At 37.0% G+C, this 24,947-nt stretch overlaps 13 protein-coding genes across 13 annotated transcripts; 7 read left to right on the forward strand and 6 right to left on the reverse strand.

The window, feature by feature from the left end:
- Positions 1-84: 84 nt before the first annotated feature.
- FDP41_005028 (uncharacterized protein) lies at positions 85-1,047 on the reverse strand (the record flags this gene model as incomplete). Its single annotated transcript, XM_044708508.1, has 1 exon — positions 85-1,047. The coding sequence occupies one exon, from the start codon at positions 1,045-1,047 to the stop codon at positions 85-87; it is 963 nt and encodes a 320-aa protein (XP_044560414.1).
- Positions 1,048-1,261: 214 nt separating this feature from the next.
- Positions 1,262-3,001, reverse strand: FDP41_005029 (uncharacterized protein; the record flags this gene model as incomplete). Its single annotated transcript, XM_044708509.1, has 2 exons — positions 1,262-1,912; positions 1,967-3,001. The coding sequence occupies 2 exons, from the start codon at positions 2,999-3,001 to the stop codon at positions 1,262-1,264; spliced, it is 1,686 nt and encodes a 561-aa protein (XP_044560415.1).
- A 455-nt stretch (positions 3,002-3,456) lies between these two features.
- Positions 3,457-4,890, forward strand: FDP41_005030 (uncharacterized protein; the record flags this gene model as incomplete). The annotated part of the gene is made up of 1 exon (XM_044708511.1): positions 3,457-4,890. The coding sequence occupies one exon, from the start codon at positions 3,457-3,459 to the stop codon at positions 4,888-4,890; it is 1,434 nt and encodes a 477-aa protein (XP_044560416.1).
- Positions 4,891-4,906: 16 nt separating this feature from the next.
- On the forward strand, positions 4,907-6,469 carry FDP41_005031 (uncharacterized protein; the record flags this gene model as incomplete). Its single annotated transcript, XM_044708512.1, has 1 exon — positions 4,907-6,469. The coding sequence occupies one exon, from the start codon at positions 4,907-4,909 to the stop codon at positions 6,467-6,469; it is 1,563 nt and encodes a 520-aa protein (XP_044560417.1).
- A 56-nt stretch (positions 6,470-6,525) lies between these two features.
- FDP41_005032 (uncharacterized protein) lies at positions 6,526-7,830 on the forward strand (the record flags this gene model as incomplete). The annotated part of the gene is made up of 1 exon (XM_044708513.1): positions 6,526-7,830. The coding sequence occupies one exon, from the start codon at positions 6,526-6,528 to the stop codon at positions 7,828-7,830; it is 1,305 nt and encodes a 434-aa protein (XP_044560418.1).
- A 153-nt stretch (positions 7,831-7,983) lies between these two features.
- FDP41_005033 (uncharacterized protein) lies at positions 7,984-9,297 on the reverse strand (the record flags this gene model as incomplete). Its single annotated transcript, XM_044708514.1, has 1 exon — positions 7,984-9,297. One exon carries the CDS (start codon positions 9,295-9,297, stop codon positions 7,984-7,986), a length of 1,314 nt encoding a protein of 437 aa, XP_044560419.1.
- Positions 9,298-9,459: 162 nt separating this feature from the next.
- Positions 9,460-12,039, reverse strand: FDP41_005034 (uncharacterized protein; the record flags this gene model as incomplete). Its single annotated transcript, XM_044708515.1, has 1 exon — positions 9,460-12,039. One exon carries the CDS (start codon positions 12,037-12,039, stop codon positions 9,460-9,462), a length of 2,580 nt encoding a protein of 859 aa, XP_044560420.1.
- A 937-nt stretch (positions 12,040-12,976) lies between these two features.
- Positions 12,977-14,161, reverse strand: FDP41_005035 (uncharacterized protein; the record flags this gene model as incomplete). Its single annotated transcript, XM_044708516.1, has 1 exon — positions 12,977-14,161. One exon carries the CDS (start codon positions 14,159-14,161, stop codon positions 12,977-12,979), a length of 1,185 nt encoding a protein of 394 aa, XP_044560421.1.
- A 382-nt stretch (positions 14,162-14,543) lies between these two features.
- FDP41_005036 (uncharacterized protein) lies at positions 14,544-15,948 on the forward strand (the record flags this gene model as incomplete). The annotated part of the gene is made up of 3 exons (XM_044708517.1): positions 14,544-15,134; positions 15,355-15,537; positions 15,688-15,948. 3 exons carry the CDS (start codon positions 14,544-14,546, stop codon positions 15,946-15,948), a joined length of 1,035 nt encoding a protein of 344 aa, XP_044560422.1.
- A 224-nt stretch (positions 15,949-16,172) lies between these two features.
- On the forward strand, positions 16,173-17,375 carry FDP41_005037 (uncharacterized protein; the record flags this gene model as incomplete). Its single annotated transcript, XM_044708518.1, has 1 exon — positions 16,173-17,375. One exon carries the CDS (start codon positions 16,173-16,175, stop codon positions 17,373-17,375), a length of 1,203 nt encoding a protein of 400 aa, XP_044560423.1.
- A 216-nt stretch (positions 17,376-17,591) lies between these two features.
- On the forward strand, positions 17,592-18,899 carry FDP41_005038 (uncharacterized protein; the record flags this gene model as incomplete). The annotated part of the gene is made up of 1 exon (XM_044708519.1): positions 17,592-18,899. The coding sequence occupies one exon, from the start codon at positions 17,592-17,594 to the stop codon at positions 18,897-18,899; it is 1,308 nt and encodes a 435-aa protein (XP_044560424.1).
- Positions 18,900-19,033: 134 nt separating this feature from the next.
- FDP41_005039 (uncharacterized protein) lies at positions 19,034-20,569 on the forward strand (the record flags this gene model as incomplete). Its single annotated transcript, XM_044708520.1, has 4 exons — positions 19,034-19,252; positions 19,561-19,628; positions 19,733-20,397; positions 20,478-20,569. 4 exons carry the CDS (start codon positions 19,034-19,036, stop codon positions 20,567-20,569), a joined length of 1,044 nt encoding a protein of 347 aa, XP_044560425.1.
- Positions 20,570-20,731: 162 nt separating this feature from the next.
- Positions 20,732-24,685, reverse strand: FDP41_005040 (uncharacterized protein; the record flags this gene model as incomplete). The annotated part of the gene is made up of 2 exons (XM_044708522.1): positions 20,732-23,623; positions 23,729-24,685. The coding sequence occupies 2 exons, from the start codon at positions 24,683-24,685 to the stop codon at positions 20,732-20,734; spliced, it is 3,849 nt and encodes a 1,282-aa protein (XP_044560426.1).
- Positions 24,686-24,947: the final 262 nt, after the last annotated feature.

Here is a 24,947-nt window from a genome sequence, read left to right on the forward strand (position 1 = left end):
CCCAAATTGAATCTCGAAATGAAAGCGATTATTGCTTAATGATGGTTAATGAGAGATTGCAATATCCTTCGTCAAAGACTGAACTTATTCATCTTCACCATCTTTTTCTGCATTTGCAGTGGATTGTGAATCATCAAAGCTTTGTCCCATAGTCTCTGGTTTATCTACTCCATTTTGGTAATGAATTCGCCTATGCTCTTGAACTGATTCCTTACGAACCTGCTCCTTTGCTGAGAGATATTTATCCAAATTTGCAGCAATGACTTTACCAAACAAGTAAATGGCAAGCAACACATAAGCAAAAATAATATTGGCAAAAAGGATCAGATAAGCCAAAGATGAAAAAGTCAAATTTCCAAAGAATGCATTGGTCACCTCGGCAGCACTTCTTCCCATCACTCTGTTGAGGACCTGGAAATAATTTGTAAAGTGTTTCGAAGTATCGCAATAAAGATAACTTGAAATGAGTTTGGAACAAGTAGAACTAATTTTTTCTCCTTCCTTTAAAATTGCACTTCCTGATATATAATCAGTGAGAGAAAGAGAGTTTTGCATTTGACACTGTTCATTAAATTGCATCTGCGTTTCTCTGCACTTTACTCGTTGTTCCAAAGAAAATTCAATAATTTCACTTCTCACAGAGAATCCAAAGAATACCAAAATAACAACATTGATCGCAATAAGTTGTGCCACACAGAACGCTACCAAAATATTTCCATCTTTTTTGAAGGAGATTGAAAGTACTCCAAAAAAGACAGCAACTCCACCCAACACAATATATAAAGCCACATCGAGTGAGTGATGAGTGAAATCATCAATTAATAATTTCGGATCCGAGCTCTTCAAATGAAAATTTAATCCTTGAGTCAAATTCTTTGTTGCTTTTTCCGCACTTTGAAAGTGAGGTTTTTCATAGCTTGGTCCAACGGTTGGATCATAAAATTCTTGTGCTCGTACATCGATATGATTCAACATATTTAAAAAGAGGAGAATGATCATCCAAAGGATCACAACGATCAACAAACGAGCTAAAGTCCGAGATTTCATTTTTTTAAAAAAAATGATTTCAATTAAAAATCTTGAAATCAAAATGTGAGCTCGCAATGTGACCCATATATGGGTCTTTAAAGACCTCCTCGCTGTCGATGGTGTATCTCAAACACAGTAGATTATTTCGTGTTCCATATAATTTCATAATTTCTTGGAGAATGATGATGTCATGCAAAAATGATCACTTCCAAAACTAATATTTCATTCCCTTTCAGCATACTTGTGTGTACGTATGTAGGTCAGAGGTTTGCCTGAAATCTGAAGCATGTAAATTAGTGGGCTCTGTTGGAAAACAAAGTCTAGGCGCAAGAGCAGAGTCAATTTCTTTTTGCCTTAATTTGTACTGTTCAATGGTTGATTCTGGAAATTTGAAATATCGAGTTCTAGTAACAAAATTTACAAGTTTAGCCAAGGTATTTGCCGGACGAAGGTAAACTATTTCAACACCATTTTCAATCTTTTTTAACTTGCATTCAATATGGCTGTATCCAGAGCTTTGAATATATCTTGAAAATCTTTGATTGTTGTTATATACATTTAGCATTTTCGCCAATATGGCCTGTTCTTTTAAGCCACATGTCAAGTTTTCAATTTGTGAAAATTTATATTCTGACAGGTTAGTTGTGTGTGAATTTGTTAGAATATCATGTGTCGATAATAATAACCCATCTACATTGCTATTCATCACAATACTGTCAAACCATGACTGTAAGTAATGTTGAATTGCCCCTCCAGGTCTTGAATAGAAACATTTTGATGTCTGAATGAGATGATCCAACAACAATCTAGATGCCTCGGGAATATCCATGTCAACAATAATGTTTCGATTCAAATCATGGATCTTGTAAATATACTCGCGTATCTGTAAATAATATCATTTTAAATACGACATGAGATTGCATAACGTTATACCTACTTTCAATTTCACAACCTCCAGTAATTGTGCGGATTGAAGTTTGAATATAAGAAGTACAGTATTTTGAGATGCAAACAAAGAACGAGCTTTTTGCAGGTATGTGTTCCTCTGCTCTTCCGGTAATTGGTTGAGCTTCTGATCAAATGGAGAGAACGGATTAACTTCATTAATATATTGTCTATTGCTCTCAATTCTTCTGTCCACCTCTGATGTTCTGGGACGATTCTTCAGTGTCTTATCGTCACTGCTGATTTGTATGTGGACCATTTCACCAAGTTCTGACATTTTCATTTGAGTCTCATCTGGCACACTGCCTTCATATGCCTTATTTCCAGCGAGTAAAAACATGACATTTCCCAGATTCACAAATGGATCTAATCCTTTAAGAGAGCCACTCTGCAAGGACAAAAGTAGCGATGCCATTGGATAATGAATCACTTGTTGATATTCCGTTAGAATGATAACCAAGTTGCATAATTTGTAACGATTGTTGATAAAATCAACAATTTGTTGTGAAAGTTCATTCTCAATGACTGTTAAATTTTGTTCGCTTCTATAATCCATTCCATTAATTTTCAAATAACATTTGTGTTGTCCTTGATATTGTTGAGAACAACCAAAGAAAGCTTGTTGAATACAATCAAAAGTTTTTGTTTTGCCTGTTCCAGGTCTTCCAGTTGCAAATAACACCAATGGAGATGTTGATTGTCGATACCAATTTCGAATATAATATTCAATAGAGGATTGATGCACTGGATTGTGAATATTTTCTTTCAACAACGTTGACAATCGTTGCATGTATCGATTAGTTTCTTCTCTTATTTTTTCATTTTCATCTTCCACACGCAAATGATGATTGGAGGAAGCCCCCAAAACCTGATTTGTCATAAAACTGATTTCATCACTGTCCGTATCCACTCGATGATAATTATAAGAAGATGTTTCCGATAAGACCAGCACAAGAATCAAAAAAAAGCAAACGAAAAGCCAACGCGTGGTAAATCTCGCGAAAGAGGCTTTGCTCAGCGAATGCATTTTTTTTTAAAGAAAAACTGTAACTGTTTATTTTAATACTGTTATTATTAATTTAATATTGTTAGTAATTAGTGATAGAGTTTTTTCATTATTGATAGGAATTGGTAACGAGAGTTCATCTCTTCGATATTATAAACACGTTCTTGTTATATAACACTTGAAAATTTATCACGCATCAAGTGTCCACCAGATATTTCCTCATAAGCAAAAATGTCAGGGCCATGTAGGACAAATCTGCATCATAAGGCTACAGAAGTGCATTGGAAGCGCTGAGTGTTTCATAATTCTCACTCCTCTGGCTCTAAGTACCACCTTCATAAAAGGGTAAAGACGGTATTTAGTGTGAGGGTTACTGTTGCTTTAAATTTCTTGGAGTGGTGAAGAAATCCACTTGGCTCGAGTTTCATCATTAAATTTCGTTCAATTTTGGTTTTCGTATTTTTTGCAAAAAAAAAATGTCCCAACAGCAGAAGCGTCAGTGGGTTCGGAAGGCTGCCTCATCATCATTGGTTTCTTCTTCTTCATCGGGTTGCACAACAAAATGTTCGGGTTATTGGATTTTAAAATATGGTTGCCCAACAACATCTATATCATGTAGGCCATTCACCATGTGTGTTTTGAATTTTTCTAATTCGTCGTCATTGCTGATGAAGGATCATCGTTATGCCTTTCCGACAAGTTTGTTAAAGAACACTCGCCAGAATAATACCCATTCAAATAATGATAATCATAATACGACCAAGAGCAATACCAACTGTGTTCTTGTCAAGAACTCAAAAATTCACTTGACAGAACAGCCATGCAATTATTACTCGAACAAAACCTTCTTTGATAAATTGAATAATCATGAATTTAATGATGACGATGGTTCTTCAGACAACAACAACACTTCGAATGATGACAAAAGGATGGAGAATGAAGAGGAGGAATTGACGGAATACAATTCAGAAGAAAAAGCTGACTTGCAACCTGATTTCCTTTTACTTCCGAAAGATGTCCAAGATTGTTTACTACAGATAAAGAAAAGAAACAAGGACACTCAACAAGTATCTTCAGCTGTTAGAGCCTTTCATGCCATTCTTAAAAGATATGCACACCAAAGACATTTGCTCACCCACTCATTTTATCATTCTATTTTATATATTGTGGCAAAGAAACACAAACATTTACCGTCATCCGTAAATTTGGCAAAATACTATTACGACTTGGGTGTCATGTCGACACTGTGTCACCGATATTTTCTTGCGTGCTTTTGCAATAATTTACACCAAGAATATTTACTTTTAGACAGCATATGGAAGTTTCTCTTATCCGGAGGAAAAATTCAGGAATTTTCATTGGAATCAAGCACTCCAAATCATGTTGCAACATTAATCAACACTTCAAAGAAAACTACAAAGACTTTGTACAATGAAAAATCTTCAGATATTGAAAGCGAAATTCCAATCGATATACTTTCATTCAAATTGTTTTTATGTTGCATGCTAGAACGGTACGACTTAAAATTTGAGGACTCATCGTTCGATCAATTGATCATTGCGAGTGACACAAAACTATCAGAACAACTAGGATATCATGACACTGTACCACTACATGTCAAAGTGCAATATGTTTTATTGCATATGATCCAATTGAATTTGGTGATTGATTGGAAACATTATAGAGTTTTACTGTTTGCATACATTCGAGAGAATCAGCTCGAGCCTCTCAAACAATTAATAGAAACTCTTTTCCAACCAAGCGAAACCTACAACCCTCTCTCTGCATTCGACACAAAAATGGTACCTGGATATTCCTCGATGACCTTTGAAAATGTTCTTCCTCAAGAAACGAAACCACTACAAAATATTCAAAGCCTACTTTCACTTTTTTTTGCGCGAGTGCTCTAAATATAAGAGATCAGAAATGTCCAAATATCTGTTGACAAAACTTTCTCAGTTTTTGGAAAGAAATACCAAAGCAATTAATATCTTGTTAAATAATTTAATTGAACTTGGAGACGTTCAAGCGATTGACGTTTTTGATGAGGCCAAGAAACGCTTTCCCACTCATTTCAATATTGTGACTCTCTCTATCATTACTAAGGGATACTCGATGTTTGTGGGTAGAACAAAAGACCCACAACTTCGAATAATGCTTTTCGAAAAGGGCAAACAACTGATTAATGTATTATCTGAATTGAAGTTGAAACCAGATGAAGCTTTTTTAAAAAGCTACTTTTACTTTTTACATACATGCAGTCCATATGTTGATATTAGTGATAATGATGTCAAGGCAGTGATTGCTATTATGAACGAATGGAATATTGCAATGAATGATCGCATTGTGGTATCGATAATGATGGCTCTCTGTAGAAATAGCATTAGTTTGGACTACTTTAGGAAACATTTAAAGACTGCAAAAACACTTAACACAGAGATTTTAAATTGGGCTCTTACCACTTGTTTCTATTTAAAACGAAAAGCAGACTCTATTGTACTCATGAAATATTATACAACTGATAAGACCAGTAGCCGTTATTTGGCTCCATACTCAGTTCAAACTTTTAACATTTATTTCAATATTTGGAGGTCTTTAGTTCTTTCAGATCAAGAAACTCCTGATTATCCTATTCAAAAAATAATTGATAACATGAACATATGTTTTGAAAAGGGAACCATTGAACCTACAGTTGAACTTCTCTCAAACCTTGGATCGGTCATGGTCAAATTTATGCAAGTCAATAACGTCGACAGGGAGAGCATGTTGAAAAAACTAACAACAATCATTTCAACATATTATCCTAAAGAGTTAATGGCGAGCAATCCAAGATTTATTTCACTCTTCCTTTCGACAGTTATATCTGGAGGTAGTGTTGATATGAACGTACTCAACAAAACAATCTCCTTACTTGAGAGCTATGATGAGAATTTTTTAGATGTTGTTCATTACACGCAACTGTTACGAATTATTAACTTGAGTCCTGTCGACTCGAGAATGAAATTAATGAAAATTGTATTAGACAAAATGGCTCAACACAAGCAATATCCTAACTCAATCACTCTACGTATGATTGCTGAGATTGTTCTCAAGGAAGCACCTCATATGAAAACATTGCTACAGTACATTTTATTGGTGATGAAAACAAGAGCGGTCATGGACATTGAAGGCGTTGACAAGAATGTTAGAGGAGCAGATTCTCTTGCATGGATTGAACAATTATCGAAATTATTGAACGATTTTTACGAACAAGACGTGACATTTCCAATCTCAGAATTATTAACACAACCAGAGAGTACGAGTGGTAGTGGTGATAACACAAATCAACAACAAGTGAAACCTTCTCAAGAACAATCAAAGCAGCCACAACAACCACAACAGCAAATCATTCATCCTCCCACATCGTCACTTCTTCAAAAACATTTTCAATATTCTTCTAATCTAGAATCCATTCACACTCCATTCCTTCACAACAACGTTGACATTTAAACTATTTAAATGACAAGTAAGGTTTTTCAAATTTTATGCAAAAAAAGAAGAAAAAAATGACTGAAAATAAACATCCTCAAATTGTGGAAGGAGAAGACTCTGAGCAAGAAGAATTTAGCAATCTAGATGATCTTCGGAATCATGATGATGAAGAGGAAGCTCCACAAGAAATTGAAGGAGAAGATGATGAAGAGGATGATGATGAAGAGGAAGCGGAAACAAGTGTTGCTGCTGTCGTTCCGAATCAACAACCATCAAATAATCATCAACCACTGACATCTTCCTCATCAGCTGCAGCAGCAGCAACTACTGTTCCAAGCCATGATGATGAACAACCGGGAGCAGCAGCACAAACCATTTCAAACCAACAAACTCTTCAAGAAACAGAGAGTGGAAACAATATTCAACAACAGGAGGCGGATGATGAAACGAACAACACATCATCAAGCCATACCACTACTTCCTCTGCCATCACCACTCCGGTCTCTTCACCTTCGTTTTCTTCTTTATGGAAATCATTCAAAAGTAATGTAATCGCTGCAACCACAACGTTTACTGGATCAGCATCATCATCGGCAGTAACTCAACCACAGGCCACTCCGATGACACCTTTTGTTGATCAACAACAACAACAACAACCACAATTGGAATCAAATGTCGCTTCATCTCTTCCTTCTCAAACACAATTACACTCACCCGTTGTACAGCAAGATCCATTGGCTACTCCAAACACAACCACTCCATCAACTCCATCCTCGGAAAAGGCATCAGGTGGTTCACCAAGTTATTCAACATACTTTTCTGGAGTGTTGAACAAGCTTAAATCTGAATTACAAGTGGCAACTCTGGCAGAACCTGTGGAGAAGTTAAAGAAAGCCTTCACAGGAGAAATTACACATCCTGAATCAAAAAATCCAAATGCAATTCCTATCCGCGTGACGACTCGAATTAAGGAATTAAAACAATATAATGAACAATTAGAGAGTTTACTGCACAACAAGTATCACAGTGCATTGGAGCATGTGAATGTTGAATTGACAAGATTGGGCAATGGAATGGGAAGAACATATCAAACAGTTCAAAATGTTCAAACTCACTTGAAAAGAAGTGTTGATAATTTGGCTACATTGTCTTCCTTAATTTATGAAAGCAAACAACACTTGCCTCCCCTCATGACTTTCTCTGCCACGAGTGGTGGTACTGCTACGCAGAAAGAAGTCACGCAAGAGACATCATCTTCCGCCCAACCGTCTTCCTCCACGAATTCACCAAACAATCCCACAAGCGACACTAGCAACACACCGCAAGATGATTCCAACAGCCAGTCATCCACTTCGAAGACTGTGGAGGTTTATTTGTAATTGGAAACAATAAAGACATTCGAGTCGACTTGTTCCTATTTGACAGAAAAAGTTGACCTTATTTAAGGTCAGAAGCTAGATGAATTGAGAATTTATTGGAAAATACGTCTATTTCAAAAAGAAACAATACACACCACTGTTGACAAGTGACATTTACAATTCCCAATCATCGTCTTCATCGTCATCCTCTTCTTCGCTTGACATTTCAACTTTTGCTCTTCTCAGCTCCATGGCTTTTTGAAGAGAGAGAGCTAAACTATTTTGTTCGCTCTCTTGCATGCGAGTAACGTCAGGTAAATCCTCTTGTTTCACAGACTTTAGCTTTTTTGCTTTAATCTCTGACAACATGTCCATTCCCGTGTAACCACCGCCTCCGCTCTCATCACCGGTAATGGATGGACTTGTCACAGCAACAGCTTGAGCCAAAGATGGTGGAGGAGGAATATTATTGGCGACAATTGGTACATTCATTGGAGGAGGTGGAACAAACCCACCACCAGTGTTACTAGTACTCGTGCTACTACTACTACTGGCACTGCTGGATGCGCCCTTAAATGGAGGAGGTGGAGGTCTACTGCTTGGAGGTTTTGGCAAGTTTCCATGATCCATTGGAGGTGGTGGAGTTGCAAAGGTTGCATTTCCATCTCCACTTCCCACAGTGGCAATCGTTTGCAACAAGAACTTGGCAGTTTTCTTATCCTTCAATTCCTCTTCAGAAATACCTGCCTTCTCAAAGATGGACTTCCACTCAGGAGGAATTTCAGTGAATCCCTTCTTTGGGTCAAATCCAATGTGAGAAACATGTTTAAACTTTTCAATCTTGGGTCCAGAGATCTTGATCGTGGAGCGATCTGGTGTTTGCTTTTTATCCTTGGACCAGAATTTACTTAAGAAACCACCACCAGATTCTTTCTTCTCAGGTTCTGCACTTTTTGTTGGAGTTGTTGTTACTGAAGAAGTAGAACCACTTTTCTTTACAGATTCACCACCAGTATCGGACGTTGTGATACGAGTTGTAGGTTTGGGAGGTAACTGTTGTTGTGGTTGTGGTGATGATGAGGTTGGTGGATTGATGCTTCCTCCACTCGTCAAACGAATCAATTGACTCACTTGCTTTCCAAAGGTAGCAGCATCAAAACGTTCCGCAAACAACAAACCCACAAAATGATTGTCTGCTTCAAACGCATGGAAGTTATCAGCCAAGATCAAGTATTCAAAACCTTCATAACATTCTTGTTCCATGACCACCTTTTTCTTTACTAAATCTACCAATCGGATGAAAGCAGCAGAAGAGGCTTTATCAACGTTCACGGTAACAATTCCATAGGATCCAGAGTATTCCCATTCGGATGAAAATTGGGAACGGTAGAGCCGAGCAGGAGCAGAGAATTTGATATCGAGAGGGCTCAAGGAGAGGACAGAGGCTGCAGTCGTTAACTCGTCGGGTTGAATAATGACTTTGGTCATATTTGTGTGTTCAACAAAATGAATTTTTTTTAATGTGAGCAACCACTTGGTTGAGTGATTGTAAACATTTATGGAACTGGGAACTCTTGCCATTCTAGAAGTGACAGAAATTGACATGTTTTTGTCTGTTTCAGTGTGAAATCAATCGTTGATGATGGAATCTTATTGATACTTTTTCAAAGATGATCCAGAGCCACCGAAAGGAGTCAGTGAAGATCCATTCATGTTGCTGCTATTGCTACTCGAGGCATTCGTACCATTGCTGCTGTTGTTGTTGATGCTGTGAAATTTCTGACCAATTTGCGGTCGTGGAAGTGAACTTCTCACTTCATCAATATTCAAATAAGGACATCTAAAGTAAACAACCTTCTTATCAGCAACCATGATAGGAATGACTGCCTGAGGTTTGTCAATTTTAACCAAATACTTGTCCAATACATCCAAAAAATCATGTGATAGATTATAACAATCGGCACATTTGAGTGAAACTAAATTAGAAAGAGGTGTTTTCACTCTTTCACTGCTTGTTAAAATACTCAATAGACCAACGTCACTAATGATCGTTCCTGAAAAGTCAACATGAGTCAAGCATGGAAGAGAGGTTGGTTCGAAAAATTGTTTTGAAATGAGATGATCAGCATTACACTTTTTGCAACTATTCAATTCAAGAGTTTTGAGCATTTTCGCTTGATTTAAAACTGCTTCGATGGACAATTGTGTGACATCGAAGGAAAGCGCTAATTTGAAATGTTGCAATTGACGTAATTTCTGATCATAGACAAGCTTTAAAAAACCTGGATCGCCAAGTTGTCGACAATATCTTAAATCCATATATACAATTTTCTTGGTGCATAGTCTTGCAATGGTCTCATCTTTCACTTCGTTACATGCCATGAGTGACAAGGATTCTAATTTTGGTGATGAAGACAAGATGAAAGAAACACTCTTTTCACTGAGAACATTGGCACCGTTGGCTTCAAAGGCTTTCAATCTTTTGAAACAAGCTGGAGGATTTGGAGCGGTAGTTGGTACCATATTTTCCAATAATCGACATTCACTGACATCCAAAACAGTGAGAGTATTCTGTAATGAAACAAGAACATCACCAAAATTAAATCGACTCGACTGTCCAGTGATGGAGAGACCTCTCATTTTCAACACTTCAAGATTTTGCAATTTTGCAAGTCTTTCTAAATGTGAGTCATTCACAGTGGTTCTTGAAATGTCGAGTTCTTTGAGTGTTGACCATGCACAGCTCCACACATCAAGCATGGATAAACTTGTGGTGCAATCGGTCATGGTCAATTGACTCAAATGTTGAAGTTTTGGTAAATTTTCATACAACTTGGTTTCGAAAGGATCTGAATTGGATCCGTACAGAGTGCTGATATCAAGTGAAGTAGTATTTGGAAAGAGATGTACAATGGTTGGAATATCATTCACAGAGCCAGAAACGTTGAGAGTTTTCAAGTTGGCAAATCGTTTGCATCCAATGAAGCCCATAAAATTGTGAATTTCAAGAGTATCCAATTGAGATAGATTTAAGCCATCATAAATATGATTGGAGGGTTGTGTGACAGCCAATTTCAATTCCTTGAGTTTGTTAAAGTTGTTATAAAGTTTGCAAAGAGAATCTGCTTTTTCCTGTACAGTATATTTAAGAGAGAGAGAAGTAATGTTTGGAGCAAGATCATGAATGATGGTCAAAATGTTACTCGTCACAATTGGTGTTTCAATATAGAGTTTTTGTAATCCTGCAAATGTCAAATCTCTCACACTATTCAATTCTGATTCATTCGTATCAATAATTCTCAATCCTCTCACACTTGGAGATGTTGCTTGAATTTCTCGAATACATTTTCTTCTCAATTCAGAGTGACATTCACCATAAATTGTAATGCAACTCAACTTTTGGAAATTTCGAACAAAATCCAACACATTTTGTGGAGTCATGAAACGTAACATGTTTTTCGAAAAATGTAAAAACAAACAAGTCTCACTCTCGAAAATAAAACTATTCCATTGATGTGACACCACTCTCACAACTCTAAATCTGTCATTATAATCAAGAAAGGAGAAAATGTCTTTCAACAACTCGTGTGGAATTTTTCCAAATATATTTGACATGAAAGGTTGACCGTAACCACGAGGAGTTGAAGAATCCATGGTCTCTCTCGAACGTGAAGGAGACAATGACGAAGAATTGGATACATTGGAGGGCAACAAGTGTTGTTGTTGTTGAGGTGGACTCTGAGTAGTAAAATGTTGTTGCTGTTGTTGTGAATTCTCTCCATCCAAAAATTGTGTTGCTTGTCCATTACTGCGATTCTTTGATGATTCATAGATATAGGGTGAAGAAGGAGTGGTCGATGAAGAACCACCAGAACCGCTCACTGTCGAATGAATGAATGGAGAAGAATTGGAAGAGGTTGTCGTCGAAGTACTAGTAGTTGTCAAGGAAGTATTCATCATGGAATGATCCTCCTGATGATGATGATTATGATGATTGACATTTGAAGTGGTGGTTAAAACGTTCTCATGGTCCTGAGGATTGAGAATGGTATAGAGAGGAGTGGTATTCGATGAAGACGACGTCGATGATGTATTTCCATGACTTGTCAACAGCATGGGAGAAGAGATCATGAAGGCTGTATCGTCTCCCGAAGTGGAGGAGTGATCCTGATCATGAATCGAGTTGTTATTATTGTTCTTGAAAAGAATGGCAGAGAGTTTGGAAAACATGATGACAATCGTGTTGATGATAATTCTCTCGATCGAGTGGTTGTTATTTTGGATGAAAATTCAAAAGGTGAATAATGATGACGATCGATGGGATTTGATGAATGTAGGGATTGTTGTTGGTTGGAATATTGTTATTGTCGTTGTTGTTGTTGTAGTTGTTTGTTTTTATCTCCACTCTCTGAAAAGATGACAAGAGGATGATGTCCAATAATTTAATTGAGGACTTTTCTGAGTCGTTTATCGTTGTTGTTGTTGTTTTTTAGTGTTTGTTGTTGTTGTGGAGAAAGATGGTTCAGATCAATTATTATGTTTGGTTATGTGAGAGGTTCCAGACGATTCTCGTTTGTGAGAGAGACTCCAGAGAGGTCGATCGGATGCGAAAGAGTTGGCACTTGTACTGAAGAGAGAGCGAAACGAGAGCGAGGCAATGATGGAGGAGTTTCGAGCGTTCTTTTTTAAATCATGAAATTCATCAAATCGAGGGAGAGACAAGCGAACCAAACCAGTGACAGCTGGCGTTTTTGATGAGTCAAGAAGGGTGAGATTGGCATGCAGGTTCTTAATTGGTGATCTGCTGGTTTGATTCAACAGATAACAGAAAAGAAATCGGTTGTCTATTCAGGACTCCAGGAGCCGTATCCATTCGTCGAAAGTTGCGAATTTGCATTCAAAAAAGACACTCTCAACAAGAGAGATGTTGCATGAACCAATCATTATTACGACCTGATTAAAACTTTCCAGTAACAGTTCCATCCAAAGTTGGAAGACTGACAGACAACTCACAACAAATGCGCCATTTTGGTCACGAGAAGAGTTAGTACCGTGAGTGTGTGCTCTGTAACGAGTAGTTGTTGTTGTTGTAGTTGTTTGGTGAACACAAAAGGTCGTAAGATCCAATCAATTCCTCTGAATGGAAGGACTGCACACTCAATTTATTTTACTTGTTCGTTGTCTGTTGCTGATCTGCAACAAAAGCATCCTTCAAGTGCTTGTTTGTCATCTTATTGATATTCATCTTTCGAGAACGTTTAATCTTGGTATTCTTTGCCATTTCTTCTCGCTCTGCTTCCTTCTTTCTTCTGTATTCGTCTTCAGGCCATTCCACGGTCTGGATCGGTGGAAGTCCTGCTTTTTCGAGCAAAGATTTCAAGTCATTATTCGAAATTTTCCTACTTCGTGTATCTGCCCATAATTGTTTCAATTTGGGATCAATGGATGGCATGGCAACAGTAGGATCGTTATAATACAAAATTTCACACTTTTTGTCTTGGTTGGGTATGGCAATGACCAATTTTGCCTTCTTCAATTGTTCTACATCTTCTCCAACAGTTTTGTAGCTTTCAGCCAATTCTGAAACCGGAATTCCGCTAATCACAAACTCTGGATGTTTCAATAAATTTAAAATATCTTCCTTGTTTTTTACAGATTGGTGAATGGCCTTAAAACTAAAAACTGCAGCGTCATCAATTCCCTTAGTTTTGAGTGGACCTGGAGTGTAATCGACTTTTTGGTTGTCTTTTAACTTTGTGAAAATTGCTCTTTTAGTTTTGTCGTCCAAATGAGCAGCAAGTGAGTCTTCATATCGCACAACGGTTTTTGTTTTCTTTTCATCTTCCTCATCTACCTCTTCAGTACAGCTGTTATAATCAATTGACTCGAGTATTTGGTTAAATGAATACTTTTTGGATGTGTCCTCTTGCAAAAATTCAATAATTTTAAAAGTTATTAATCCGAGCAGATGTTCCTTTTTGCCTCTTCTTCTCTCCTCTTTCTCTGTGCTTACTTCACCATCGACCGTAGAGCCATCTCCATTTGGAGCCGATGAAGACGGAGAGGATGGAGCCGATTCTGTATCATCAACATATGCTCCCATCGAGTAAAACATGGCATTGGTTCCGTCCTGCACATCTTGAGTATTATTAGTCTTTGATTTCTTCTTCTTTTTACCATCAGTTTTTTCATCCTTCTTTTTTGATTTTCTCTTTTTTGTTGTTGTTGTTCCATCATTCTCCTCTTGTTGTTGTTTTTTGGCCATCATCTCGGCCTTGTATTTTTCTTGCCGATTGATCATTTCGAGTTGCTTTTGGGAGAGCGGATCAAGTTTGGGTTGTTGTGTCGACATTTTTTTTTCGTTTGTTTTTTTTTTAATTCTAATTTCAACTTGTGTTGAAAAGTCGCAAAGATCACATGCGCAATCTTACCAACACAAGTGGAAAATGTCTCAAAGGTTTGTACTTTCATTACTTTCAATCGATGTAACTGATCATTTGAAAAACGTTCAGTAAGAAGAGAATAAAAAGGAAGAAGGAGACACACCTTTTGAAAACGATCTATTCTTAAAAAGATCAACGTCACCGTTGTTAAAAGTCCGTCATCGCGAATGCCACTGCAGAACAAAACAACAGCTAATATAACAATAATAAATCCTCAACATCCCTCTTACTTTCACCATGAACAGCGAACCTTTGAGGAGGAAAATTTAAAAACACTCGCACTATAAAAAAATGAGCGAACGAAAGGAAGATATTCAAGCCTTTCTGGACACCTATCAGCAACTCATTGGAGCATCACTCCAAACAAAACAAGATCAATTAATTGATTTCATAACCTATCATGAGAAGGATAAAACATCTCCGAGAAAATATGTGTTCATTACGAGTGGAAAGATGAATGTACCACTCGAACGAAATACTGTGAGATATATTTCAAATTTTTCAACCGGACGAAGAGGAGCACAATCGTCAGAAGAATTTCTCAAGAATGGATATGTTGTTGTTTTTCTAACACACGAATCGGCAAAAAGACCTTTAAATATTTTAGAACATGTAAATCCTGATAGTTTTACGTTGAATGAGAATGATGGATTGGTTTCGTTTTCCTCATCCAATGAAAAATTGAAACAATTGGTGCGACTACGAAAAAAAGTGAACAGTGAAAAATTATTGCTTGAGATTAGTTATGATACACTTTTTGAATATTTATTAATGCTCAAATTTATTTGTAAAGATGTTATTGGTGACTTGAATTTAGGAAGAAGAGCCATCTTATATGCGGCGGCTGCAGTCTCTGATTTTTACATTCCATACGATGAAATGGTAAGAATCTAATTTAAATGAATTGTGACCGATAGAAAGCTTACATGATCACATCTACGAAATTGCTTTTAATTTATTTAATTTTTCAAATATTTATATGCCATCATTATGATCCAAATGATATATTCACAACATAAATAATAATACATGAAACATTCAATGATACCCTGAAATTATCTCATAATTGTGGTGTTTTCTAAATGTGGAAACACAATGATAGAGCGAGCATAAGATTCAGTCAAGAAATGTTCAGGACGGGAAGCTCGAGCTTGTATTATCACAAACTCCGAAAATGCTAAAAATGGTGAAGTCAGAATGGTGTCCACAGGCCTTTGTTGTGACATTCAAATTGGAGTCTGATGTTGGAATTATTGATGAGAAGGTGAAACAAGCGATGCAAAACGTAGGTTTCTTCTTCTATTTCAATACTTGTGCCAAACACTCCTTGGTCTTGCTTTTCACTGACCCATTGATATCACTGGAATATATCAAAAATTGTATCAAATTGTCGTCATCAACCCATGTTGCATGAATTGTTCTGAACCTCTTTCAGTACGGAATGGATATTGTCTTGTCCAATATTTTGTCAACAAAAGAAACTAAAATTTACGTGCATGAGAAACGAATATTGGAAGAGAAGGTGAAATTTGATTCAGGTCAGTTAGTCGAAAAGAGTTCTAATCAGGACTGTCTTGAGGTTGAGTTGATTCCTCTTCTTTGTGCTAAACATAATCGCTACATGATGTCACCAACTCCTCCAACAGTTAGCAGTGAAGGTTCTTCTTCAAAAATTGTACATGATATACAAAATTAGGAATCACGCCAGCATGTCAGATATTTTTCACTTCAAATTTTTTACAACAAGCCCAATTTGCGACGACCAATAAACAATTCGATGAATTCCCAACTCATTTGAAAAATGAAGGATTCAGTCACTCCCAAATATCCTTTTAATCACCCCAGCAAACACGAGTAACAACTTGACGGACAAAAAAACAAACCCATTCAAACACACACCACTCGATGCACCAACCACCCATGCAACAACAACAACAACAACCTATGCATCCATCCATGATGATGTATCAACAACAACAACCGCCTATGCAACAACCACCCATGTCCTATCCACCAATGATGCCTGGCCAACCTCAATACCCACAACAACAGCAACCACCATCCATGCAACCCTATACTCAATATCCTCCTCAACAACCATATCCAAATTATGGAAATCCAACTATGCAACCTTATACTCAATATCCTCCTCAACAACAATTTTCTCAACCAATGCAGCAACCACAATACCAGTATTCTCCAATGATGATGAGTCAATATCCACAACAACAACCACAACAACCACAGCAAGAACAAGAACCAATGAAACAATTACCTCCACTACCCATGAAACAACCAGTAGTGACCTCCACCACCACAGTCACTACCACCACGATCCCTGTTCAAAGTGGAATTCCAACCATGGTCGATTCTACTCAAGGCAATGCCAAGGTTCAAACTCTTCAACACTGTGCCACTAAATGGTTCGAAAAACGCAAGGAAGTTCTTGCCAAACTTGCCGAGTTGACCGATCAACTCAATAAGAGATCTCGTACCACCACCAAAGCCAAAGTCGGTGGAACCGTCTCAAACATTGTTGGAGCTTCCTTAATTGTTGGTGGATTAATCACAGCTCCATTGACTTTGGGTGGAAGTTTGGTGGCCACAGGAGCTGGAGCTGCTTTGGTCGGAGGAGGAACAGCTGCCACAGTTGGAGCTGCTGTATCGGAATGGAAACATGCCAAGAAATCAGCCAAGGCCATTCAAGAAGCTTTGGAACAAGACACTAAACACGCCAATGAAATCATTACTCTCGTCTATGATTATAGAACTTCTGATCCATCGATTGATCAACAACCCTTGACTTTCATGAGTCCTACAACCTCCGCCAACACGACTGTGACTGTTTCTCAATTCATTCAAGCTTTGGTCAATCAAAAGCAAGTCGCTTTCAATCAGAATGGAAAATTGACTCATGGTCATGCTGGAGCCACAAGTTTGGCAAGTTTGGTGGTGAAAGGTGTCGTTCCAATTGTGAGTGTTCCCATTGATTTGTGTTTGTTGGTGAAGGAATCGAAAAAGTTGCACGGCAAGGAACCTTCCAAGTTGGCCACTCAAGTTGCACCAATTATTGAGAATTTGAAGTATCAGACCAAGATGGCCACTGGAATTACCGCTCTTTAATCAAACAATAACAGGTCTTGTCAGTTGTCTTTTAATTTCAATAAATGAACATGTACAATACAATTGTTTTTCACTAGATCACAACAGGCTGAATCTTGACATCCGGAATTAATGTGTTGGCTGTGTAACATTCAAAAAATCAGCAAATAGAATCTTGATGGAAGATTTAAAGAGAAAGAATTTCATTCATAAACAAAAAAAATAATATTATTCAAAATGACCTTTCAACAAGTCCCTTCCAACTACAACTCGAATCAACCACCACCACTCAACTATTCAATGTATCCCCAACCTAACAATCTAATGTATCCACCACCGCAAATTCCGTATGATCAATACGTTCAAATGCAACAACAACAACAACAAACATCTCAACAACAACAGCAACTTCCACAACAACATCATCCCTATCATTCTAGTAGCTATTCCTATCCTCATCAGCAACAACCACTCCAACCCTATTCTGTTCCATCGAATTACGGAAATCCTCATGGGTTCATTCCGCAACCCTCTCAACCACCTGTGGTTCCAATTCATTCTCCTCAACAACAATTACAACCATTTCAATCATATTCACCTCCTCCTCCGCATCTAATGAATCATCAATCATATAATCCATCTCAACCACTTTCTCCGTATCCTCAAAAAGGGAATGAGGTCGTCAGTATGAATCATCCAAATTCATCACCCATCGTTCAACCTCCTCAACCTTATCAGTATTCTCCTCCTCAACAACCAGTATGTACAACCACTACCACAACGACAACTTCCTTCATTCCAGTTCAAGGCGATCTTCAACATTTACAACGATTGGCCACAGGATGGTTTGAGCAAAGACAGGCCATTCTCCGCATGCTTTCTGAGATGACTGAAAAGTTGAACAAACATGCCAAATCGACCACTAAAGCAAAGATGGGCGGAACAGTGACCAATATTGTAGGAGCTACCTTAATTGTTGGTGGATTAATCACAGCTCCATTGACTTTGGGTGGAAGTTTGGTGGCCACAGGAGCTGGAGCTGCTTTGGTCGGAGGAGGAACAGCTGCCACAGTTGGAGCTGCTGTATCGGAATGGAAACATGCCAAGAAATCAGCTCAGGAAATTCAAGCAGCTCTGGAGCGAGATGCCAAAACTGTCAATGAAATTATTGCACTTGTTTTTGATTATCGTATTTCCGATCCATTGATTGAACAACGATTGTTGACATTTAACATTCCTCACAGCACCGCTACCACAAGTATTCCAGTATTGCAATTTATGAATGCATTGGTCAACATCAAATACGGAAATATTAATCAGAATGGTCAATTAACTCACGGCAATGCAGGAGCCACAAGTTTGGCAAGTTTGGTGGTGAAAGGTGTCGTTCCAATTGTGAGTGTTCCCATTGATTTGTGTTTGTTAGTTTCAGAATCGAAAAAGTTGCATGGCAAAGAACCATCCAAACTTGCCTCTCAAGTTGCACCTATTATTGACAGCATGAAATATCAGACCAAGATGGCCACTGGAATTACCTCTCTTTAAATATGTTGTGAAGGGAGTGTTCGTATTCATTATGACTTTCAAAACATCCATTGAGTTTACTCAGTAGTTGTATGAATAGTGAACTTCGAATGAATAAATTGAATTATCTTTAATTCCCAAATTAAAATAAAAAAATGCAACATCAGCCTTCATCGAATAAAGAGGATCACAAGGCAGATGATTCCTCGGAAGGCACGGACCACTCTTTACATCACCATCCTGATGTGACTACGACATGGAATAAATTGGACAAGACTAAATTCTATTCGATCGGAGTGTTGGCTTCATATGGTTTGCGATCCATCTTTTTTCCGATTAGTTTAATTGGAGCTCATCAGGTGGCAAATTTACAGGTAAATAGATCTATTGTTGAATAAGTTTACAAAATAGATTGGAATTTTAATATTCGTTCGATCATGATTCCTATAAATCGTCATGTGATTTTTTATATTATCGGAATTTAATTGTGAAATGATTGGGGATGATTTAATTATTTTACTAATATATATTATTAATATAATATTTCATATTGAATATTTTTAATTGAATATTTCATATTGATCACAAACAATTCATGATCTGGTGAAAACATTTTTAAACATTTAAATCACGACACAATGGAACCAAATTTGGAAATTTTTTTGGATCTCAAATGATATAGGCCCATGAAAGCATGTCTACAGTGGCCAAACGAATTTATTCACAACATGGACTAAGAGGATTTTACAGGTAACTATTGTTTTGGAAAAAAGATTGAAAAATTATTTGGCTATTTTTGAATTTATAAATTCACACACCATTCATTCGTATTCGCTAACTCACACAACACACAGAGGATACTTTTCAGCCGCTACTGGAAAATGCATTGTGCAATTTACATATTTGAGCTCTCTGGAATTTATTAATCAATATTTACTTTCAAAACATGAAGATGGAAAGAATCATGGCTATATTTCTCAATTAAGCACGTTTCAAAGACAAGCTCTTTCTGGTTTAATCGCTGAAGTGATTTCAAATTTCATAGTCGTTCCATTTGATGTTGTTTCTCAACGATTAATGATTTCTCAAGTGACACATCCCAATGAACATGTCAAATTTTCACATGTAGTGAGAGAGGTTTGGAAAATGGAAGGTTTGAGAGGTCTTTACAGAGGAACGCTTCCTACTTTATTGACCTATGGACCAGAATCTGCAATTTCATGGGGAACTTTTTCAGCACTCAAAGAAAATATTTCACAACTGTTAGTGCCCTATGTTGGTGAAAGGGATTTTGAAATAATGGTCATGTCTGCTTCAAGTAGTGGAGCAATGACAGGTGTTGTGACAGCATCGATCTTTCATCCATTTGATATTGTAAGGTTGAGAATTCAGACGGGAATAGCTTTGAGTGGGAGTGATAATTCTCCTTCGATGGGATCACACAAATTTGGATCATCCTCGATTCGAGAAGTGATTGCCGATTTAATGAAGAGAGAGGGTTTAAGAGGTTTTACAAAGGGTAAGTCTCAAGTAATACCACAACACACTATACCATTGCATCGATATATTTATGTTTGCTACACTGTGAACTTAATCAAGGCATTTCCTCAAAGCTCATGTATAATTCAGGAACCATGGCCTTAGCTATGACTGTGTATGATATTCTGAAGTGGAGTGCAAGGTCGAAATAATGCTAAGTACGTTCGTTGACATTATGTGCAACAACAAGGATATTAAGGGTTTTTACAAGTTGAAAAATCATTTTTTCTAACAGTGGTTACATTGTAACGACGTTCATAAGCAGCAAATTTCCAATTTTAATCATCATTTGAATAATAAATTAATTGAACTACCTAGTTGGTTGATCCTTGTTTCATGAGATATAAAACATGATCAATCGTAATATTTCTGAATATTGAGACAGTGGTTGGATTTGTCGGCACATAATTTGTGTGTGATTTCTTGCTCATAATCATGCTCATGGTAATGGATGTGCTGAAATTCATCAAACTCAAGAAATGTCCATACCACACCAAACTCTGAATGGTGTTTGGAAATTTAAATTCTACATGTCGAGTGGTATTCGAATCCACTCGTACCACAATTCTGACAGATCCTTCAATCTTCAAGTTCAATAAATCAGGTTGTTGTTTCAGAATGGATTGAGGAGGATAGTGATCAATTTTGATTATTTGTGACATGTCTGACACCACCAATTCTAACTTGGAAATTCCAAAATAGATGGAACCATCATTACAAAAACAAATTCTTCCATTTTGGTGAATCATATTCGTATGTGTTGGTAACTCTTGGGAATGTTCCTTTCCCTCCAGCAGTGTGGAATATGAAAATGTTGCTTCACAAAGTGTACTTTGAGTCAAAATCACAATGGATTCATTATTGTGCTGTTGTTGCTCGTAGGAAGACACTGCCACTGTTTGAGGGCTTTCAATTTTTCTAAATCTCAGTGTTGAATATTGATTGAACTGATTGACAATTTTGAACCAATTCAAGAATTTCTTCAGAGTCTCTGGTTTCAGTGTTGACGATGTATCGTCAACAACATGTAGTGAATCTTTCTGAATTAATACAAGCTGATCATAAATTCGATCTCCATCTTGTTTTGAAAAGAACATTCCACATTCAAATGCAACCATTGAGAACATTTCTTTCGAAATATTCACCATTCTGGATAATGCATCTAGTTCAGAATTTTTTTTCTTCGTAAACAAGGTGCTCTTTCTTCGTGATGTTGAATTCATGGCTGACAATTGTGAAAGTGTGTCAATATTCTTTGGAATTAATTGATGTTCAATACTTGAAAAGTTAATAAAAGGTAATGACAAGAGAATAGTTCCTGAGCTTGATTTTGTCGCTTTCGTTGTTGGTGGTACACTTGTTTGAGGGGCTGAAGAAGATGTATTATTGTTGTATTCGTGTATGGAAGTGCTCGAAAAGGATCTTTTCTTTGAAGTAAGAGGTGTTTGAAGTGCCTCCAACGATTCTGTATCATCAATTTCTTCTTCTTGAGTTGGAGAACGAGGTGACAAGGTTGGTGGAGAATCAAAGTGACTCTCTACCTCATCATCCGTTGAAGGCAATTGAGTAGGATTTCCACTTGGGAAGGAATTGGCTCTTGGCATATCTTGTGAATGATTATCAGTGTTGTTGTCGAATATGACTAATTGTTTGTCATCCAATGACTCTGCTGTGTGAGGTTCAGATTCTGCCGAGTCGACAGGAGAAAGTGAAGAATTTGGAACAGATTTTCTCCGAGGTCTCAACTCAAAACTTGAACCTGGTTCAATAAGCTCTGCCTGTTGAAATAGAGCTTTCACATCTTGAACATGACCTTGATGCATGTCGAGAACAATCTTCTCAAGAAAGCCCAATTTAAAAAGATCTTCTGTGTTTGGATTGTATTTTGTCTTCATTTTGGCCACAAATTTCATGAGAGATTGTTTGGGAATGCGAAGTAATAAGGATTCGAACCATTCTCTTCGAACTAGTCTTTCATCGGTTGCTGTGGACATGGCAGTGAGTGCATCTTCCAGGGCTTGTTCGAATCTTGTTGCTCTCTCATTCACAAAAGATCTCATTAACATTAATCGTGATAGATTATAATTAGTACTCAAGAGATGCTGAGTGGAGGATTGAGCTTTCTTTTTGATAGCTTCCAATTTGTTGTTGATCCAATAAAGCAAGACATCATTGGGTTGACCTTTCGAAAACCATTCCTGGACACTGTTCATGTTAAAGGCAGTGTCAAATGATTCGCGCAACACAAATTCATCTAAATGTTCAGTTTTCACAGTAGTATCAATTTCCAATGGAATGACATGATTTCTATTTTTCATTAAATTTTCAACTTCAGAATTCACAAAGATGGAAAAACACATCTCTTGATAAAAGTATTGCTCTTCAATACCATGGTTCAGTAGCTCTGAAAATATCTGGTTGGAAAATAAATGTGAAAAGAATGCTCTCTGATTTGAATCAATTTCTTCAGCTTCTTCCAGCACATATCTTTTTATGTTATCAATATATTCTGTGCCATTTCGTTTGTTATTATTATTCTTTTTCCATTTTCTTGTCAAAATGTGAATATTAAGAGGTATTAACATTTTGCAATAAAACCATGTGAACAATTCTCGAATTCTGATATCTGTGGAAATTCGTTCTTCACGTTTAGAAATAGGTCCTGATAAAAAATCAAGACTCTTCGATGCGGATCTGAGAACGGGTTCTAATTTCTCAATTAATTGCAGTCTGTATCGTTCGGGAAATCGTTGTTCCCTCTCTGGAGCTTTTCCATAAATAAAGGTTGATGCGTCAATATCTAAGACCACTAAACTTGTGTCATTTTCAGAGGGTGAAAGGGCACGTTCAGATGCTGACGAGGGAGATTTTATCCTCGAAGTGGTATGAGAGGATTGCTCTAACATTCGATTCTGCTGATCAATCACCATAAATAATTCATGCTTGAGAGAGCTATGAACTCCAGCAATGTAAGGCACAGGTGAGAGAATGGTTTCAAGCAGCTGCACAGGCAAATGAGGAATGAAAGCAAACATTAATGGAAATTGAAAAGGATACAACAATGTCCGCAAAGATTCACAACAATAAGTTAAGAGACTGATACTTTCACTGACGAGAATAATTTTCTTTTCTAATAAAATTAAATTCACAAGGTCTACAATCATGTCGTTGGATAATGTTTTGAAAATTGTTTCAGAAATTGGGATCTACAAATTGTGTGAATTTTCATCATCATGATAATTAATGGTAGAATGTTAATGACATTGAATGTTTTTTGTGATCTCATAAATCTCAATTTGAATTTCACTTACATTACAAAACGGCAACTCTTCAACATCTGGATATTTCAAAACATAATTCTTTTGAAGTAATGTAAAGCTAGTATAGATATTTTTGGAAGGTGGCGGAATGGGAATGTGATGAATCATCATTTCGAGTCTATTCAATAGTAAATTTTTCTTTTCTAATAAATGTTGATAATTATTATCATTATTAAAACTATTCATGAATAAATTAGAAGAGTCTCCAATATTTCTCATTTCATGATCTCGGAAATGGGCATCTAAAAACACCTGGAAGAGTCCAAAACTATACATTTCCAGAATAATGTCATTCATCATTTCATAAATAGGAATTGGTGTTTCAAACACAATTGCAACCTTTTCATTATGTGTTGTATTGTCAAACAATACACAAAAGCAATAACATTCGTTTTTGAAATAGTCTGTCATTACGAACGGAAAGAGCTGTACGTTGTTGTTACAACTCGTCCCCATAGATCCAAGTCTAATTTTTGAATTGTTTGATACATATTCAGACATACTTCGTTCATGATGATGAGAATAAAAACAAAATAAAGGCATCGAATTAATTGTGACAGTCTTATCGGTTGTCAAATCTTTGGGATATGTAAAAATTAGGTCTGTCTTTGGTGGGTTATACTTTTTTGAATTGAAGTTATCTCTATTTTGCCCTCTCATCATTGCATACTCTTTAAAAGTGTTTGCATTCTTTCTGTGAGTTGTAACATTCATAGCTCCTGTTTTTTTGTTGCCATTTCGTCCATCTGTAGAGTTCGTTCCGATCTCATGAGTCCACAACAATGAATTTCCTCCATGTGGTACAACATTAGGTGATGAAGGAGAAGTGATTCTGTTCAGCGAAGGTGATGAATAATCTCCAACAACACGAGTCTCCTCCTCCTCCTCCTTCTTCAAAACAAACACAGAAACTGTTGAAAGAAATCGGAGTGAAGGTACTTGCGTCATTTGAATTTTCAATGATTTCGGAAGATGACAATGTTTTTGTTCTTAAAAAAATCAAGATCGGTTGGTGTTCAATGACAAAAGCAGACCACTCAGAGGAGTCTGCATGCACCGCGAGAGAGAGAGAGAATTATTGTGTGGTCTTTTACTATTTTTTTTGTTTTGAAAATTTTTGATATGACGAAAGCAGGAGGATCAAGAGCATTTATCTATAAATGGAAAATCATCCAATCAGGTATTCGCGAAGGAAGCGAATGGAACTCTC

The sequence above is a fragment of the Naegleria fowleri genome (genome assembly GCF_008403515.1).
Source record: "Naegleria fowleri strain ATCC 30894 chromosome Unknown tig43, whole genome shotgun sequence".
NCBI lineage: Eukaryota > Heterolobosea > Eutetramitea > Acrasida > Naegleriidae > Naegleria > Naegleria fowleri.